Raw genomic sequence first — 19,500 nt, forward strand, 5'->3', positions numbered from 1 at the left:
TGTTCTCAAGAATGTGTGAACTTAGCTATTTACTGCTTAACCTCTACAGGCCACAGTTTTCCCAACTGTAAAGTGTGGATCATTTTCCTGTCAAATAAGTTCTTCACAGGAACAAGAAGAGAATAAATGATGTAATATATACCATCTGGTTGAAATTTTTTTTTAATTTAAATTTTATTATTTTTATTTTTGCAAAAGACAGCTCAAAGCTGTGGCACTAAAAAAGCCTGATAGATATTCATGAAATTAGTACACCATGGTCAACCAATAGCCTTAGAAAATCATGTTGTAAACCATATTAAAAGCAATTGCATCAATATATTCTTACCTTAAGGAAGTTTTAAAAGCTGATTCTCATAACACACTTAGGAGGACAACAGAAAACTGGGCCACTTTGGACCATCAACTAGCAGAGTTTTCTATATAAGAAACCTTTGAAGAAAAAGCTCCACTTTTGTTGTGTTGTATGGGACTGTCACAGCCAATCCTATGTATTTGTCATGCCATGTAAGAAAATTATTTTTATTCAAGACCCCAATTCAATCTGGCACTGAGTGGAAAAACTGGAATACTAATGCACTGCTCGTGGAGTTGTGAATTAGTTCAATCATTTAGAGAACAATTTGAAACTATATCCAAAAGACTACAAAACTGTGCAAACTCTTTGACCCAGCAATACCACTACTAGGTCTGTGTATCAAAAAGATCAAAGAAAATGGAAAAGGACTTAATTCAATACAAAAATTTACAGCAGTGCTTGTTAGAGTAGCAAATAATTGGAAACCAAGAGGATGCCCATCAATTGCAGAATGGCTGAAAAAGTTGTGCTATATGATTGCAATTGAACAATATTGTGCTATAAGAAATGATGATCAGGATGATTTTTAGAAAAACCTGGAAAGACTTATATAAGCTCATGCAAAGTGCAGAACCAGGAGGATAACATATGCAGTAACAATGTTATCAAGATGATCAACCTTGAAAGACTTAGCTGTTCTGATCAAGACAAGACAATTCCTAAGGACCTGTTGAGGTTTAGGGGTGCCAGAATGCCAAAACAGCCACAAGTGGGTCATACCTGAAAGAATTCGACCCAAGCCTTCTTTCAACCAAAGAAAAAAAAAGTTTATTAAAAATCTGCCATATTGGTCAGACTCTTAAAGAATCTGAGCATTTTCATGGATCCAAGATGGATCTTATATACAGAAAGACTGTGGGATGGATAGAGGGTTGGCCAAGTAGTCTGAGGTGATTGGGGGAGGGGGGCCTAGCGAGGATCTTGATGGGAGTGGCAGAGCACTGTACTAAGCACTGGAGATGCAAAGAAAAGCAAAAGTCTGCTCTCATGCAAAAAAATATATACAAACAAGCTATATACAGAGTAAATTGGGGAGATCAACTGAGGGAGGGCATTAGCAGTAAGAGGGATTGAGAAAGACTTCTCGTAGAAGGTGGAGGTTTTGGCTGAGGTTTGAAGGAATCTAGGGAAGCCAGGAGGAGGGTGAGAGTTCCAGGTATGGGGGAGAGTAATTGAAAATGCTTGAGTTGAATGTATCTATAGCAAAGAATAATAAGATCGCCAGTTGTCACTGGATCACAAAGTATATGGGTGGGTGGGGTGAAAGGTATAAGATTGAGAAAGCAGGGGGCCAGGTTATGGAGGGCTTTAAAAGCTACAAAGGGTTTATATTTGATACTGGAGGCAAATGGGGAGTCACTGGAGTGGACTGAATAGAGGAAAGTCATAGTTAGACTTGTGTTTTAAGATCAATTTAACAACTGAGTAGGGGATAGGCTACAGTGGATGGACTAGATGGAGTGAGAAGAGAGTATTAACTGGTTTTTAGAGACAAATGCACAAGTTCTAATGAAATCAGTAGATAAAATCACTTAGAAAAAGGTCGTGCAACATCTGGTATGAAAACAACTGAGTGGCACTTGAAGCAGCTATGGCTAACACTTCCATTTGTGATTACTTTCGTTCTCTGCTTCCTTGTAATGTACTTTTCCTCTTTTTCTACTTGTTTTCTCCTTTTCTTGTATTCCTGTTTCTAGGCCTATGTCACTGAATGCCATATTCACGACTTAACAGAGCCATCACTCTATACTTAAAGTGATTTTTTTTTTCAGATCCAGACCTATGAACTCTTTAAGATAGAGAACTTTGAAGTGGAATCTCCTGACAGCAGAGATTGTCAACTCTTTGACAATTTATAGTCTGAAGAAGTTGCATGGAGCACTAAAGGGTTAAGTGACTTACCTAGAGTCACCAAATAGCCTGTGTAAAAAAAACAGGACTTGAATCCAAGTCTTCCTGACTCTAAGACAAGCTTTCTATGATGCTCTCCTTTTTGTTTTTATTGACACTTGGGGCAGAAAACGTTTGTTGAAATAGTCAACAGACTCCAGACAATTGGTACGATATTTTCCCTGTAGAAGGTGGCCTTCATGAGGGAGCACAGTGGACAGAGAGGACTGGGACAAGAGTTATGAAAACCAGAGTTCAAATTCTGCCCCAGATACTTCTGAGCTGTATGACCCAGGGCAAGTCACTTAACCTCTGTTTGCTTCAGCTTCCTGAATGTAAAATGAGAATCAAAACTGTACTTACAACTCTCAAGATTGTTGTAAGAATAAAATGTAATAATATACATGAAGCAATTAGCATGGTGCCTGGCACATAGTAGGTGCTTAATAAATGTTTATCCCTCCCTTGCCCAAACAGAAGAGCTAGAATTTTTATAATTTTTTGTTCAAAGTTTGGTAACCTTTCAAAAGTTGTGTGCCAAGTTCACTATCCTGCTATGGGGGTGAAGGGGAATTGGAGTGGTGAAAGAAGATATTTTCATATTTGTCTATGTCAGGAGAGAAATATGGTGACTGTGCAGTGATTTTGAAATGGGAAGGAGTAGTGAGTGACTTTTCTAAGGAATGGGGGATAGCCACAGAGGTAGAACCTAGCAGCAAAGCCTCATCAATAGGTTACTGAAAAGATGACAGCACGCACTATCTTTAGCTCATAAATTTAATCTGACACTTTTCAGTCTATATGATTCTATAGCCTAGCACTACTGCTTTTGATTTTCCTGGAATGAATCTAAATTTACAGACACATGAAAACTGTAGAGCTGGAAAGGTCCTCAGAGATCATATCATCTGACTTACATTTTACAGGTGGGGAAACTGAGGTTGAGGCAAGTGAAGTGATTAGTTACAATTCTGATTAATGGTAAACTGGGAATAGAACGTAGGCCTTCTGACTCTTGGTTGGGTTCTCATTCTACTATGCACAGGATGAACAAGAAAATGAACCAGTGTTTAGAGACAAAAAACAAAAGTAGAAATCTAAAGGAAATGTAGCTAAATGGGATTTGCATTAGGATATTTCTGTGTCCTAAATCCCTTTAGAATTTCCCTTTTTGGCCTTGAATATACACTAATTAGGAGATGGGATATATCCAGGGGATATACACAGTCAGAAGAAGTAGACAGATATTGTGAAAAGTCTATAGAAATGGGACTTTAGGAGCTCAAAGAGAGCTATTTAGGGAACTTGGAGTTCATTAAAAAAAAGAAAACATGAAGCTAGGCATTTTTTTTTTTACTGCCCAAACTATGTGAAATATCAAACAATGATCATTAGCAACAACAAAAAATGAGATCTTAAAAAGTGACAAGGTGGGAATTGTTCAAAATGGACAGTGCTGCCTCAGAGGATGGTCAGTGCCTCAACCTGGAGGTCTTCTAATGGAGGCTGGATGTTGAGGGTGTTACAGAATGACATTTCGCTCTTCTAAAGGTTGGACCAGATGATCACTGGAGTCCTTGTCAACGGTAAGATTCTATAATTCTGTGGTTTTTGTTTTACTCAGGCAAGGAGAATGGATTTTTCAGAGTTTTAATTCTACATCCTAAAATATCAAAGTGTAAATTAAAATTCAGTGTCAACACACTAAAAAAAAAGTCAAAGTGAAAATTGCAACAGCAAGATTTGGGTTTCATTATGATCTGCTAATTAATATGGCTACATTCGATAACAACAGACCATCAAGAAAAGAATTCTGGGCATGTTAAAACATGCAGAAGACAGCCAAGAAAACTGCAAACTGCAGAAAAGGAAGGATTCAACTCTGCCCAAAAATATAACCTCTGCACATAGTTTACCGACCTGAAAGAGAGTCAGCTAGTTTTCAAGCAGGCCTGTGTCCCCATGCACAGGGTGACCCAGATTCACAAAAGGCTTGAGGTCAAGGAGGCAAGAAAGGATTGCAGGGAATTTGTACTTCCTACGCATGCACCTTTTAGGTTGGCAGATCCTCTGCTCTGTGGCTGGCACAGAACCATTTTCAAGGCAGCCAAGTTGGAGCTCTAAACAAAGAACACTGGGTTCTAACCTCAAATTCACAAAGCCTAAGCATGAATGATTCTGAACAAGTCACTTTATTTCTTTTTTCAGTTTCCTTAGATTTGTTCTAACAGGGATCATGTAGCAAGAGTCAGTAGACATAGTGAATAGACTTGGAATCAGGATGATCTGATTTCAAACCCCACCTTGGACACCTATTGGCTATGTGACACTGGCCTTTCCTAACTAATACCAACCCAAAATAAAGATGAATAATATTTCTAAGGACTTAGGTGGAATTTATACCATATAATCTTATCCTGTCATTGATCCCTGTCTTTTTATTCCATCTCTCAAAGCAGACGATAAGATGGTTGGGAGGGAGATAGAACCATATACCTGCATTGAATGCATAAAAAAATGCTTGCTCCAAAATGAATTTGTTGATTTGGTGATACACAGTTGTGATGTGTCATTTTCACTTGTTCCTTTTCCTTCATTCACCTCTTAAAAACAATCCTTTTCTATAAGGGCTATACAAAGAAATGCAAACTAAAGCAACTCTGAATTTTCACCTCAAACCCACAGAGTTGGCAAAGATGACAAAAAATAGATAGCATTACTTTGAGAGGAGCTATGGAAAGACAGGAAATACTTTGTTGGTAGAATTGTAGATTGGTCCATCTGTTCTGAGAAACTATTTGGAATTATGTAAGAAAAATCATAAAACTATTCATACCTTTTGACTAAGTAACCCCCCAAATTGGGCTTATGTACCCCCCAAGTAAGTCAAAGATAAAAAGAAATGTCTCATATACCCTGAAACCTCCATAGCAGCATTTGAATGGTAACAAAAAGTTGGAAACAATGATGGTATCCATTGAATGGTGAATGACTGAACAAACTGAAAAATATACAAAATTTAGAAAAAAAACATAAAAAGACTTTAATATAAAAATATGGCATTTTATTGTTTTGTAACAGTAGAAAAATAAAAACTTGAAGGGTTATCCACTTACTGGGGAATGGCTAAACAAACTACAATATTTCAATATAATAGAATATTATTGTTCTGGAAGAAATGATGAAATAGACAGTTTCAGAGGAAATGGGGAAGACTTCTGTGAACCGAAGCAGAATGAATGCAGCAGAACTAGAATGATTTATCCAAAGACAACAAAGTTATAAAGAAAAACAACTTCTGAAGATTGTAGAAGTCTGATCAATTCAATGACAGACCATGAGTCCAGAAGACTAAAAATGAATCATGCCATCCACCTCGTTCCAGGGAGATAATAGGCTTAAAATGAAGAATGCTATATACTTTTCAATGTGGCCAATGTGAGAACTTGTTTGCTGGATTATACACATTTGTTGTAAGTGTTTTCTTTTTCCGTTTTAAAAATTATTTGGGGTGGGCAGAGCCAAGATGGCAGAGTAGAAAGACACATAGCTCCAAACCCACAACCCATAGAACATCTGTAAATAGCAACTCACTGCGAATTCTGCAGCACCAGAGGCCACAGAACATTGGAGCAAAGGAGATTTCTGTTCCAGAGGGACCTGCAAACCTCTCCCAAAAGGTCCTTTGAGCCGCGGACTGGGAGCCAAGCACAGCCCTGCTGCGGCCGTGGCACTGAGAAAAGATCCAAGCAGCAGGCTTCAGGGATGGGATCTCCAGCGGCCGCGCAGGTCCCTCCACCTACAGGTGATGGGGGTCGGTGAGAGGGTCTCTCTGGCGAGTCGAGAGGGGAGTGGGCTGCCCCCATAACTCAGGCCCCCTCAGGAGGCAGCAGCGGAGGTGGGAGCAGACAGGGGCTCCCCAAGCAGGCAGGAGCCTGGATCCATTGTTGAAGGTCTCTGCATAAACCCCCTGAGGGAACTGAGCCAGTGAGGTGGCCCTGCCCCCACTGAGCAGCTGAACTTGATCTCACACTGAATAGCAGCCCTGCCCCCGCCCAAAGCCCTGAGGCTGGGAAGCAGCATTTGAATCTCAGACCCCAAGCGCTGGCTGGGAGGATCAGGAGGCGAAGTGGGTGTGAAGAGAATATTCAGAGGTCAAGTCACTGGCTGGGAAAATGCCCAGAAAAGGGAAAAGAAATAAGACTATAGAAGGTTACTTTCTTGGTGAACAGGCATTTCCTCCCTTCCTTTCTAATGAGGAAGAACAATGCTTACCATCAGGCAAAGACACAGAAGTCAAGGCTTCTGTATCCCAGCCCACCCAATGGGCTCAGGCCATGGAAGAGCTCAAAAAGAATTTTGAAAATCAAGTTAGAGAGGTGGAGGAAAAGCTGGGAAGAGAAATGAGAGACATGCAGTCAAAGCAAGAACAGCAGGTCAGCACCCTGCTAAAGGAGACCCAAAAAAAATGCTGAAGAAAATAACACCTTGAAAAATAGGCTAACTCAATTGGCAAAAGAGGTTCAAAAAGCCAATGAGGAGAAGAATGCTTTCAAAAGCAGAATTAGCCAAATGGAAAAGGAGATTCAAAAGCTCACTGAAGAAAATAGTTCTTTCAAAATTAGAATGGAACAGATGGAGGCTAATGACTTTATGAGAAACCAAGAAATCACAAAACAAAATCAAAAGAATGAAAAAATGGAAGATAATGTGAAATATCTCATTGGAAAAACAACTGACCTGGAAAATAGATCCAGGAGAGACAATTTAAAAATTATGGGACTACCTGAAAGCCATGATCAAAAAAAGAGCCTAGACATCATTTTTCATGAAATTATCAAGGAAAACTGCCCTGAGATTCTAGAACCAGAGGGCAAAATAAATATTGAAAGAATCCACCAATCACTTCCTGAAAGAGATCCAAAAAGAGAAACTCCTAGGAACATTGTGGCCAAATTCCAGAGTTCCCAGGTCAAGGAGAAAATATTGCAAGCAGCTAGAAAGAACCAATTCAAGTATTGTGGAAATACAATCAGGATAACACAAGATCTAGTAGCTTCTACATTAAGGGATCGAAGGGAATGGAATAGGATATTCCAGAAGTCAAAGAAACTAGGATTAAAACCAAGAATCACCTACCCAGCAAAACTGAGTATAATACTGCAGGGGAAAAATTGGTCTTTCAATGAAATAGAGGATTTTCAAGTATTCTTGATGAAAAGACCAGAGCTGAAAAGAAAATTTGACTTTCAAACACAAGAATGAAGAGAAGCATGAAAAGGTAAATGGCAAAGAGAAGTCACAAGGGACTTACTAAAGTTGAACTGTTTACATTCCTACATGGAAAGACAATATTTGTAACTCATGAAACTATTCAGTATCTGGGTACTGGGTGGGATTACACACACACACGCACATAGAGACAGAGTGCACAGAGTGAATTGAAGAGGATGGGCTCATATCTTAAAAAAAATGAAATCAAGCAGTGAGAGAGAAATATATTGGGAGGAGAAAGGGAGAAATGGAATGGGGCAAATTATCTCTCATAAAAGAGGCAAGCAAAAGACTTATTAGTGGAGGGATAAAGAGAGGAGGTGAGAGAAAAACATGAAGCTTACTCTCATCACATTCCACTAAAGGAAGGAATAAAATGCACACTCATTTTGGTATGAAAACCTATGTTACAATACAGGAAAGTGGGGGATAAGGGGATAAGCAGGGTGGGGGGGATGATGGAAGGGAGGACATGGGGAGGAGGGAGCAATTTGAGGTTGACACTCATGGGGAGGGACAGGATCAAAAGAGAATAGAAGTAATGGGGGACAGGATAGGATAGAGGGAAATATAGTTAGTATTATACAACACAACTATTATGGAAGTCATTTGCAAGACTACACAGATTTTGCCTATATTAAATTGCTTGCCCTCCAAAGGGAAGGGGTGGGAAGGGAGGGAGGTAAAGAAGTTGGAACTCAAAGTGTTAGGAACAACTGTTGGGTAATGTTCTTGCCACTAGGAAATAAGAAATACAGGTAAAGGGGTATAGAAAGTTATCTGGCCCTACAGGACAAAAAGAGAAGATGGAGACAAGGGCAGAGAGGGATGATAGAAGAGAGAGCAGATTGGTCATAGGGGCAATTAGAATGCCTGGTGTTTGGGGGGGGGGAGGGGACAAAAGGGGAGAAAATTTGGAACCCAAAATTTTGTTAAAATGAATGTTAAAAGTTAAATAAATTAATTAATTAAAAAAATTATTTGGGAGGAGAATGGGAAAGAAAGATAATAAAGGCCTGTAAAATGATTAATTTTTGAAAAAGAAATGCATCTCCTTCCTCTTATAGAGAGGTGGGGGTTATGGAATGTTGGATTTGCTATTGGACATAATTACTGTGTTGGTTTTGTTTAATTGTTTTTCTTTGTTACTAAAAGTGTTCAGTAGTAGGAGGGGTACATATTGGAAAATGATTGATGTAAAGAGAAGAGGCATTAGTAACACTTTAAAAATAAAAGTAGTAAAATCAAGTGAAAGTTCTTACCCAGGTCAAACTGATCAGAAATATAACCACAGGTCTGCCGGACTTCTTCACTGTCCCAGCCCAGAGGATAGAGAGCGCAGCCAGACCCAATCAGCAAGCCTGCGGAAAGGATAAGAGAAGAAGGTTGTCATCCAACTCACCACTGTTTCCCTAAATAAAGGCTTTGGGTAAAATCAACATTCAGTAACACAAGAAAAGATCACATTGGTCTATAGTTCATAAAGCACTAGTCTGGATGGGGTCCCTTAATAATCAAGGGACAGTTTGATACCAATTACAATTTTCAAGCCCATTTTAAAAGGAAAAGAGAACCAGAATTCCAACTTAGTCTGGTTCCAGCTTCACCTTTAAAACTCCAAAACTCTTAGCAAATCTTCTTCAGAGAATCCAGACAGGAAGGCTGAAACTGTTGGCCATTGTTGTGAAGGTTTAAACAAGTCAGTTTGAAAAAAGCTACTGGCAATTCTATCATCCATCTTACACAGCAAGTGTGTTGGGAACAAGTAATCCAGAAACCCTTAGTAGTGACTATTAGGCTTCACTTCACCATTTATCATTTCTTTTTTCATTTACACCAGATTCAAAATGGAATACTCCAGCAGCATCCAATTTCAGCAGGGCAAAAAGAACAGACAGATTTTCATGAACAATTTCAGTAGAATGAATGAACTCGTGAACCACACATGACCCATTATTATGCTCTGTTGGAAATTTTTACATTCACAGAGCATCCATATGCCTCCAAACCACTTGCTGTCTGACCACAGAAGGCAGAGGCTTATTTTAATCTTAGTCCTCCTTCTTGGGAGGACTAAAATTGAGAGGTCTGAAGATGACACTGAAGACAAGTGACATTTTTATTTGAGGTTATGCTAAATTATCTTGACAACAGACATTGAGTTGATGATATTCAATTCAATTTCATTCTCATTTTTCACCAAGACCTAATACAATTTTTCAAGATTGTATCTGATTCCTACCTACAGGCTCTAATTTACAATCTTTTGGCCAAGACTAAAAGTAACAATTCCTTTTGGGCTCAGGTATAATTACTATTGTCACTAAATATCAACAATGAGGTAAGTCAGTACACAAAGCATTATGTCAAGAAAAGAATGAGACCCTATCCTGTTAACTGACAGATGACATCCTTTCCATGCAAGAATGAAGAGGTACAAAGGCCCTTAGAGGTCACCAGATCCCACTCTCCTCCTTTTACAGGTGAAGAAACTGAGGACTAGAGAATTGTAGAAAGTTGCCCTGGCTTATAATGAAGAGTTGCTGTTTTGAAGTAGTAGTCTACTGGCTCCCAATTTAGGACTTATCTCACTGTGTTATGTTGGTGCTAGAATAGAACGCCATACTCTTTCTCAACGTCAAGCAAGGATGGCTGGTGTCTTAATGAAGTTTGAGTTTTGGGATCCTATGGTATAATAAAAGGAGGCTGAGCCCTACAACTCAGAACACAGAGTCTGCAGAGAGAAAATTAAAGCACTCCAGTTTTGTGGAGGAGAAATACAATAAAATAGGCAGTTGGGGATGGTGGAAACAGGTCCTGGTGTCTTGGAGTCCAGATGGAAGGGAGCACCCAAACCAGTAATGTCCAGCAAGCTTTCATAGGATTCTTATCTGGGTCAAGAAAGATCAGGCACTGGGGAGAGATAACAGAAAGCCTATGCTTTATGTATAGTGGAAGGTTTGGAGAATGGTTCTAATTGATACTGGTGAAGGGAATGATGTTTGGGTTGATGATGGTGAAAGGGAGAAATAAACATTTATTAAGTACCTACTATGTGCCAGGCACTGTGTTCAATGCTTTATAAATATTATCTCACTGGATTCTTATAACAGCCCTGTAAGGTGCTATTATTATTTTTATTTTACAGTTGAGGAAAATGAGGCAGACAGAGTTTAAGTGACTTGCACATAGCAAGTAAGTGTCTAAGGTCAAATGTGAACTCAGATCTTCTTGTCTCCAACTGAATATCATCAACATGATGTCTGTTGCCAAGACAATTTAACGTAACCTTGGATAAAGATGTCTACAGCACTCTATCCAGGGGACAGAGGTAGAGGGAACATCTAGGGAATTTATGACTAACTGATATTCAAACACCCCTTTGGCTCAAGTCTTTCTATTGTACAGTGAAGGGATCTGAGCCTGGGTCTCTGAGAATCATGTTAAGGTGTTTTCAGTGAACATCTGCTTAAGTGGTTTAAGGTTCTTCTTTTCTTTGTGTTTTTCACTTCTCCTCTGGGTGTCAGCAAGGGTGATGGAGCAGTCAATCCTGCATTTGTAATCTTATGGGGACCGCCCTTCCTCCCCAACTACCCAATTTTCTTACTGTGCCAGAAATGCCCCTAGATTGAGCATTAGGAAAGAGAACTGAGGAGTTGAACAGAGACTGGAACCTGGGAGCACTGGTCAGAGAGGAAAGTTTTCTCTTTAGGCTACTGAGAAGGAATTTTCCCACTACAACTTAAAGAAGGTAAATGATCCTGGGGCAATGAAATTGGGCCAGAGAACAGAACCTTCCATTCTCTTGGCTAACCACAAGTTTAAGAGGTTGGGACTTCTTAGTGATCTCACTCAAAATATAATACCTTATTATTTTGTTGTTCAGTCATTTGTCATGACTTTTCATGACCTCACTTGGGCTTTTCTTGGCAAAGACACAGGAGGGGTTTTGCTATTTCTTTCTCCAGCTTATTTTACGGAGAAGGAAACTGAGGCAAACAGGGTTAAGTGACCTGTCTAGGGTCACTCAGCTAGTAAGTGTGTGAGGTCAAATTTGAACTCAGGATGATGAGTCCTCCTGACTCCAAGTCTGGCACTCCATCCACTGCACCACCTGGCAGTCCTGTTATAGAACTGTCTTAATACAGAAAGCCTTGAAATACACAGAGTAGTGTGTTATAGTGAGCAAAGTGCACAGATCTGGGTATCCAAAGATTACAGATGTAGAGCTAGAAGGGCCTTGGTATTCTAGTTCAGTAGGAGAGAAAACTAAAAGATGGAGTGAAATGAAATGACCTGGTAAATGTCTAACCTCTCAATATCACTTTCCTCCTCTATAATAGTGGGATGATAATATTTTCTCTGGTTAGCTCATAGATAGTAATATATGAAAGGTCTTTGAAAAATGTAAGTGCTACATAAATGTTAGGTGGCAATATTGTTAATTTAATCATTACAATCATTGACAAGGGGTCAATAGGATACATTAGTACTTTTTTTTTTAAGATCAGTTTGTTGAAGCTGTATAGGATAGAACTGAGAATGCTGCTTTGAGTCAAAGGCAGAGAAGTCATCTATCTAAGGAGCCTAGCATTGTGCTGAGTGCTGGGAATACAAGAGATAAAAAGGATCTGGAATGAGACAGTACCAGTGGGAATAAAAAAGGGTTAAATCTTAGAGGGATTTTGAAGGATGCAATAGAATTTAGTGACAGATTGGATATAAGAGATGAAGGAGAAAGAGATGTCAAAATGACTCTAAGCCTATGAGACCAGGACAATGGCACTGCTGACAAGAATGGAGCAGTTGAGGAGGGCAACCAGACGTGGGGGATGAGTGCAAGGAGGGAGTGCAGCATAAGGCAACAAGTTCAGTTTGGGGCATGTTGTGTTTTAAGTGATGGAAGGGCATTCAAGATGAGATGTGCCATCAGACACAAGTATAAGGGAGGGAAGAGTCAGGGCTGGAGATGGAGTCTGGGACTCATCCAAGTAGAGCTGACAGATGAAGCCCTGAAAGAAGATGACGTAATGGAGAGAATGATCACAGAGAGAAAAGAGCAGAGGGCCAAGGACAGAAACTTGAGAAATGCCTCTGATTCAGGGGAGGGCAAAGGAAAAAAAAAGAAGGGAAAGTCATCAGAGGAGTGATCAGAGATGTAGACAAACAGATAAGTGTACTGTAACAGATGCCTGAGAATCAATCCATCAAGAGCTGAGAAAGTGCCTACCTGCCCTAGGTTCTCAGGAGTAGTAAGGATGTGGCAATGCTTCCTAATAAAGCATAAAATACATGAGTCTGTGACTGTGATTCATGACCTTCTCTAAGTGTCTAGTACAGTGTCCTATCCATACTGGGTACTGAGTAAAGGCCTGTTGAATGAATGACTGAAGTGATTTGACAACTTAGGAGAATTATCAGGGTCAGTGTGAATAAAACATCGCATTCCATATGTACATTGGAACTTCCTACATCTTCAAAATAGCCAGTAATTATAAAATCTGCTAATACATGAGGTAGATCTGTACAGAGAATTCTCAAAAGTCCACTCCAATGGAGTATGCTATAGTACAGATGGTTTAAAATTGTGAACATATTTCAGCCTTGCAAAATTAACTATCATAAGTGACTGGAAGGACATAGAAAGTATCAACATCAGATGTGCAATTAACACAAAGCTGGGCAGGAAAGCTAATATAGAGGATAGCAGGACCAGAATTCTACAAGATTGAAATAGACCAGATGAAATTTAATCTAGAAATGAATAAATAAATAATTTGAATCGTCAATCAACAAGTAAAGGCTGGGAAGACCTTAACAATTGTTATTATTGAGAAAGGTTTGACTGTAAACTTAACGTGAATCAACAGTATATTGTGAGTGCTTAAAAGCTCCAAAGGGTGGAGAACCTGTCCCTGATCTAGGAAAAGGGTGGTCATAATTCTACCATATATTCAGTGACCTGGTCAGACCACATCTGGAATATAGAGCTCAATTCTAATATATTTCATGTGACTTCAGAGGACAGAATGAGAACTAAAAGTTACAGGTGGGCAACTTGGTTCCATATGAGGAAAAACCTGCTAACAACAAAAGCTGCCAAATAATAGATTGGGCTACTTTGTAAGGGAATGAGTTCCTCATCACTAGAAGTATTTTAGCAGAGAATGTCAGGGATCTGGTACAGAGGATTCCTGTTCAGATTAGGAGATCAAATTACTTCTCCCATCTAAATCTAAGATTCTGTGATTCTAATAATGCTGAGCTACAAATGAAATCTATTCAAGAGCAATCTCTGTCTATTCTAAGCTTTACTTGGTGGTACAGCTTACTCCACTAGAATAGGCTTTTGAGAGTTCCCTGGACAGATTCACTTCATGGATTAATAGATTCTGTAGATTATTACTGGTTATTTTGGTGATGAGTCAGAATTCTCCATGTACATATATATAGAAAGTATCTTAACTGGTGTTTTATTCACAATGACACTAATATGTTATGTAATGAGTCCTAGGTTACTTTAAGTAACTATGGGTTGAGATAGAGAGTTCTGTAATTCTTACAAATTTTATTCAGAGGCCCAATGGTGTAGTAAGAAGTAGCTTGGACCTGAAGTTAGGAAGTTTGGGTTCAAATTAGACTCTCTCAAGTATTAGTTGTGTAACCTTGGGTAGATATTTCCCTTTTCTGAACCTCAGTTTTCTTATCTACAGAATGGGAATAGTAATACTTTTAACTGAAGAGCTTGTCATGGGGATCAAATAAGCTTAGTAGCTGACATTTATACAGCACTTCATGGCTTATAAAGCACTGTTTCCACAATACTCCCATGAGGTAGGGAATGTAAATAATGAAACAGAAGGTGTGGGGCTATACTTGTGATTTCATTGGCATAGGGAACTAGCAAATGAGTAAACTCTCTCTACCAACCAATGTCAATGGCTTTCTACAACCTATGGTCTTGGAGAGTTGCCTAGAACATTGAGTGGTTCAGCAACTCGTCCAGGGTCACAGAGACCAGATGTGTTAGAGGACCACTTGGCTTTAAGGTTGCCTCTCTAACCACTGTGCCTTGCTTCCACCCACATGAGATAATATAGGGAAAGTATGATCCTTTATGCAAACTACTTTTATTACTAATTAATGCTTAGCGTCTATGGACCCTTAGTCTCAATCAACAGTTCACTGGACAAAGTAGGAGTAGATGCTGGGAATTTGCCCTTCTGTAAAATGTCTATTCAGAATAAACCCTTACACTCAGGCAAAGGAATATTACCATAACAATGGGATTCCTGCCAAGAATCCAACACAACTCTCTCCTTAGCCTGTGCCAATCTCTCTCCTCAGGTGGTAAGAACAGAGCCTTCATGCTAAACTCATAAAGGCCTAGTTCTTTCCAGCACATTTTTTGAAGATTTCGTATGACTTCACTTTTTTCCATGACCATTAATTTATTCTTTTTCCATATTAAAAAAAAATGAATGACTTTTTCCAAACACCATGTGCTCAGTGGTTACACTAGTGCCCAGCAGCCATTAATCTTTTATGTTTTCTGAACACATCTACCCATCCCCCAGATCTTTATCTGACATACTATGGCCTCAAGAAGCTCCCAGGAGACTGAATTTCTCTAATTCACATGGATACCCCTCAATCTTGTGGTATGTCATCTGGGCATTTTCTCAGGAAGGTGCTGACAGATCATCTCAAAGGCCCTGTAAGCTAATTTATATACAGATCATTTGCCATCCTCACTGGCCCAGAAAACTGCCTTTACTTTCTCTTTCTTAAAAAAAAAAATAATAAAACTAAAACCACATGTGCTGAAGGAGGGAGAGAACAGGAGGTGGGGTTTGGTCCTTTAAGGGAGCCACACTGGCTTAGGATGCTCTTTTTAGAGTAGGCTGCTTTATGTTCCCCATAGAAGAAGCCTAGTTGACAATGTGATCCCTGTTCCTTCTTTTGTGTTATGTCAGAATTCTAGATGTAGCCCCAGACCCAGTGCTCAACTTGTGAACCAGTTAGCAGGCACTTCTGCAATTAGCTAGCCAGGACTTCAGAGCAATGGTAGATGGAATCAGTAGAATGGTTTAAAGTCATTAAGCATAATTATCCAGCATTTTAAGTGAAAGAAAGGGTGGTTGGAAAAAGGTAGACTCATTTAAACCATGTGCATGCAAAGATGGAAAATTTTCCTTCCAAATCTTGCATAAGTAATCTACAATCTAATCTTAATCTATGCTTAGTAACCTCCCACAATACTGACTGTACCATGCTTCTGCTAGGCAACTATGTGATGAAGTGAATAAAGCACTGGACCTGGAGTCAGAAAGACCTGAGTTCAAATCTAGCCTCAGATACTTCCTAGCTGTCCGATCCTGGAAAAGTTATTTAACCCCTCTCTGCCTCAGTCTCCTCAATTGTAAATTGGGGGGTAATAACAGCACCTATCTCCCAGGGTTATTGGAAGGATTAAATGGAATAGTATTTGGAAAATTCTTGGCACAGTGCTTAGCACATAGTAGGGACTTATTCCCTTTCCTTCTGTTTAAAAATATTCAGTGGTCCCCTATTGCCTCTAGGACAAAATAAAAAATGCCTAAGGCTTACATTTAAAGTCCCATGCAATCTAACTGTAACCCATCTTTCCAGATATTACTTATCAGTGTCCTCATATGATATACGAGCCAAAGTGGCCAATACTAACTATTTCCAAAACTTAGCATTTAATTTCCCATCTCCATGTCTTCCCTTAGATCTAGATTTTATATAGTATTTTAAGATTTGCAAAACACCTTCACATGTTACTTGATCCTAACAAGACTTCTATGAGTGAGCTGCTATAATGATTCTCATTTTACTGATGGTTAAATTGAGTCTGAGAGAGATTAAGTGACTTGTTCAGGTAACCCAGCTAAAAAGATGGAAGGGGATATAGCCTGTATATGCAATAAGCTCTGGAATTGTATAATATTTTGAGTTCATATCCATCCTCCAACATTGACTAACTGGTTGACCTTGAGCACTTTACTTAAACCTCCACTTGTTTCAATTCCCTCATCTGTAAAATGGGGGAAAAATAGTATATAGCACCTACCTCCTAGGGGTTTTTGTGAGGATAAAATGAGATAACATTTGTAAACCTTTTAGCACAGTACCTGACACATAGTAGGTGCTATATAAATGTTAGCTAGGAGATATAGAGGTAGCAGTTATCTGAGGAAAGATTTGAATTCAGGTCTTCCTAGTTCTAACTCCTGAACTCCATCCTTTCCTGCCTGGGACTAGAGAAGGTGAAAGAGGAGCAAACTAGATTAGAGAAGCTTGTTTCAAGAAGGAAATTCCCCAGGATTTTCTGTGTTGCCTCTCTTCAACACCTTCCATAGTCTCCTCTACCCTTTTATCTCCCCTATCTCCCACGTACACAGAGGATGCATGTATACACAGGGCATGTTCCATTGTTGGATGCAACTATATGATGTAAAGACGAACTCTTAAAGTCAATTAATTGCCAGGGCAGTCTACCCTTTCTTTGTATCTCTAATACTTAACATAATGCCTGGCACATAGTAGGGACTGAATAAATATTTATTGACTCACTAGTGACTGACTGACTCTTACTCCCTCTACATAAATGTGGGCTGAATGGAACAACGAAAGAAGAAGGTCTGTCGCCTCTTCTGAAGACCTAGAAGATGTTTCATCAACATGGAAATGAGAATTTCCTTCTAGATGGATAGCTAAGTCATGAAATACTTAAATGCAAACAAAGTACAACTTGAAACTACATTTGTGTAAATGAAATAAACAGAATATTTCTTCCTCCTCTCCCAATCTGAGCTCATTCATTACAAGTGGCAAACACACAGGGTTTTGTTTTATTTTTCATTACTTTCTTTCTACTTTTCTTTTCGCAGAACCAAAAATATCTTTAATAATCATTGTACAAAATTCCTACCAATGTTGTTTAATAATTGAAAATCTCACCCCAAAGATTCAGAAATGGATACAAAAATTCTAGCTTAGCATCTAGACTCTTCATCTGCCATATCAATTGCCCACGTAAACTTCTCCCTTGGAGTTTTATTATAAATCTTCTCCACTAGCATCCCAAACTTCTTACACCAGGTCATGCTAATCCTGGGATCCTCAGAGCTAAGTTTGAATGTGCCCAGGGTGACCTGCTTCTTTTCTTCTTGGTCTGTGACTTGGGTGTGCAGCTTTATGAACCATTCTGCTCATTTGGCCAGCAGTTTTTTCTTCTAGTCCACATGACTCTTGAATTTGACATCCTTTGTCGCTTTGGCATCAGCCCTTGCTCTCTTTAACTGCTGCTTGGCCATAGCTAGCTGCTCCACTTTAGCATCAATCTTTGTCTGGTGATTTTGCATGGACTTCCCAAAAGTCTTGCGGAGTTACTGAGTGAAGGTTGCACAGAATGGCTACTACTCAGTTTGCTCACTTGTAGAACAAAATTTTAGCTGCTATATTGTCTTCAACATTGGTCAGTGCTTTGAATTGTTCCTCTGGTGTTATGGATATATTCTAAGTCCTGAACACCTCGGTTGCCAATCCATCCATCAGATCCTGAAAATGTTTGTTCAAGGTTAATGTGTCAAGTCTATCTAACAGATCATCCTCCTTGTTCTCCATGAAGAGTTGCAAATTCTCAAATACTGGCTTTTCAATAGGCACTTTGATGTAATGTGTCCTTCCCCAGAAAGTCAAATTCAACATGTTTCTGCCTTCCAAGTCACAGTGTAGCTATACGTGTTTAACATGAAGAGAATAGCAAGCAGATTTTGTTTAATTTCTAATAGATTTCAAATACTTTTTACCTCATGTCTCTTTCTATTTGATATACCAAAAGAAACATATAAGGCCTACTGGACGTCAGGTAAATATCTCCTAAGAGGAGCAAAGAGAATACTCAGGATAATTTTGCAGTATGGGTCATCAGAGGATGACCAGCAGAAAGATGAATTTAGTTAATTTTGTTCAGTGAAAAGATTACTCACCCTAGACTCTGGGTTCACATCTCATGTCTGACACTTGCTACTTATATGATCTTGATCAAGTCACAATATCCTTTGGCCTCAGTTCCACATCTATAAAGTGAGAAGGCTAGACTAAGAGGTCTCTGAGGTCTCCCTGAACTCTACATCTAAGATCTTCACAACACGCTATATGTTAAGCACCTTTAAAAATATAACATTGATGATGGTCTGTCATATGAAAACAAGCTTAGGCAATTCTAACATAAACATTTTCTGACAAACGAAAATCTGAGTTTAACCCACTTCATAGTAATATCTTCTTACCCCAGGAGTTTGGCAGCTCAGTATTTGAGTAAGATATAGATACTGTCTGTGTGGGGGGGAAGGGGGTGGGACAAGTATGGGGCAAGCTATTATTAAATCTCTGGGATGATAATAATAATACCTTATACTTGTACAGTAATTTTAACTTTTCAAAGCACTTCCACATCTATTACTTTGTTTATCCTCCCCAACATCTCTGTGTGATAAGAAGAACAAGTATCATTATCTCCATTTGATGGACAAGGAAAATGAGGCTCAAAATCATGTCATTAAGGCCACTGAAACTACTTGGGGGCACAGCCTGGGCTAGAATTTAGGAGTCTTAACTGCCATTCCTGTGCTCTTTTCACTACTCTTGTTCAGGCTTAGGAGGCCAACTTGAGAGAGCTTTAGAATGTTCTAGACCTATAGGGTTCCTGCATATCAGATATCATTGCTGCTAAAGAAAATTCCCTGATTCCTCTGACTTAAATCTCATGTCATAGACACCTGGGGTAAATGTAGGAAGATATGGGTTTACAGCTCTCTACGAGAAAAACCATGCTAGGAAACAAAATGAAAACAAAACAAATTAACACTGGGATTCTCTGATAAATAGTTTTTTCTTTCTGCTATTGACTACAAGAAATAGCCCAGAACCTCTCTACTGAAATTGTA

At 39.2% G+C, this 19,500-nt stretch overlaps 1 protein-coding gene across 1 annotated transcript in view; it reads right to left on the minus strand.

The window, feature by feature from the left end:
* The window catches only part of LHFPL6 (LHFPL tetraspan subfamily member 6), a 284,585-nt gene that overhangs the window by 28,401 nt on the left and 236,684 nt on the right, over positions 1–19,500 (minus strand). Inside the window, exon 3 of the mRNA XM_072610435.1 lies at positions 8,785–8,883. Coding sequence (XP_072466536.1) covers positions 8,785–8,883 — 99 coding nt within the window. The remainder of the gene's footprint in view (positions 1–8,784; positions 8,884–19,500) is intronic.

This window comes from Notamacropus eugenii, chromosome 5, assembly GCF_028372415.1.
Source record: "Notamacropus eugenii isolate mMacEug1 chromosome 5, mMacEug1.pri_v2, whole genome shotgun sequence".
Lineage (NCBI taxonomy): Eukaryota > Metazoa > Chordata > Mammalia > Diprotodontia > Macropodidae > Notamacropus > Notamacropus eugenii.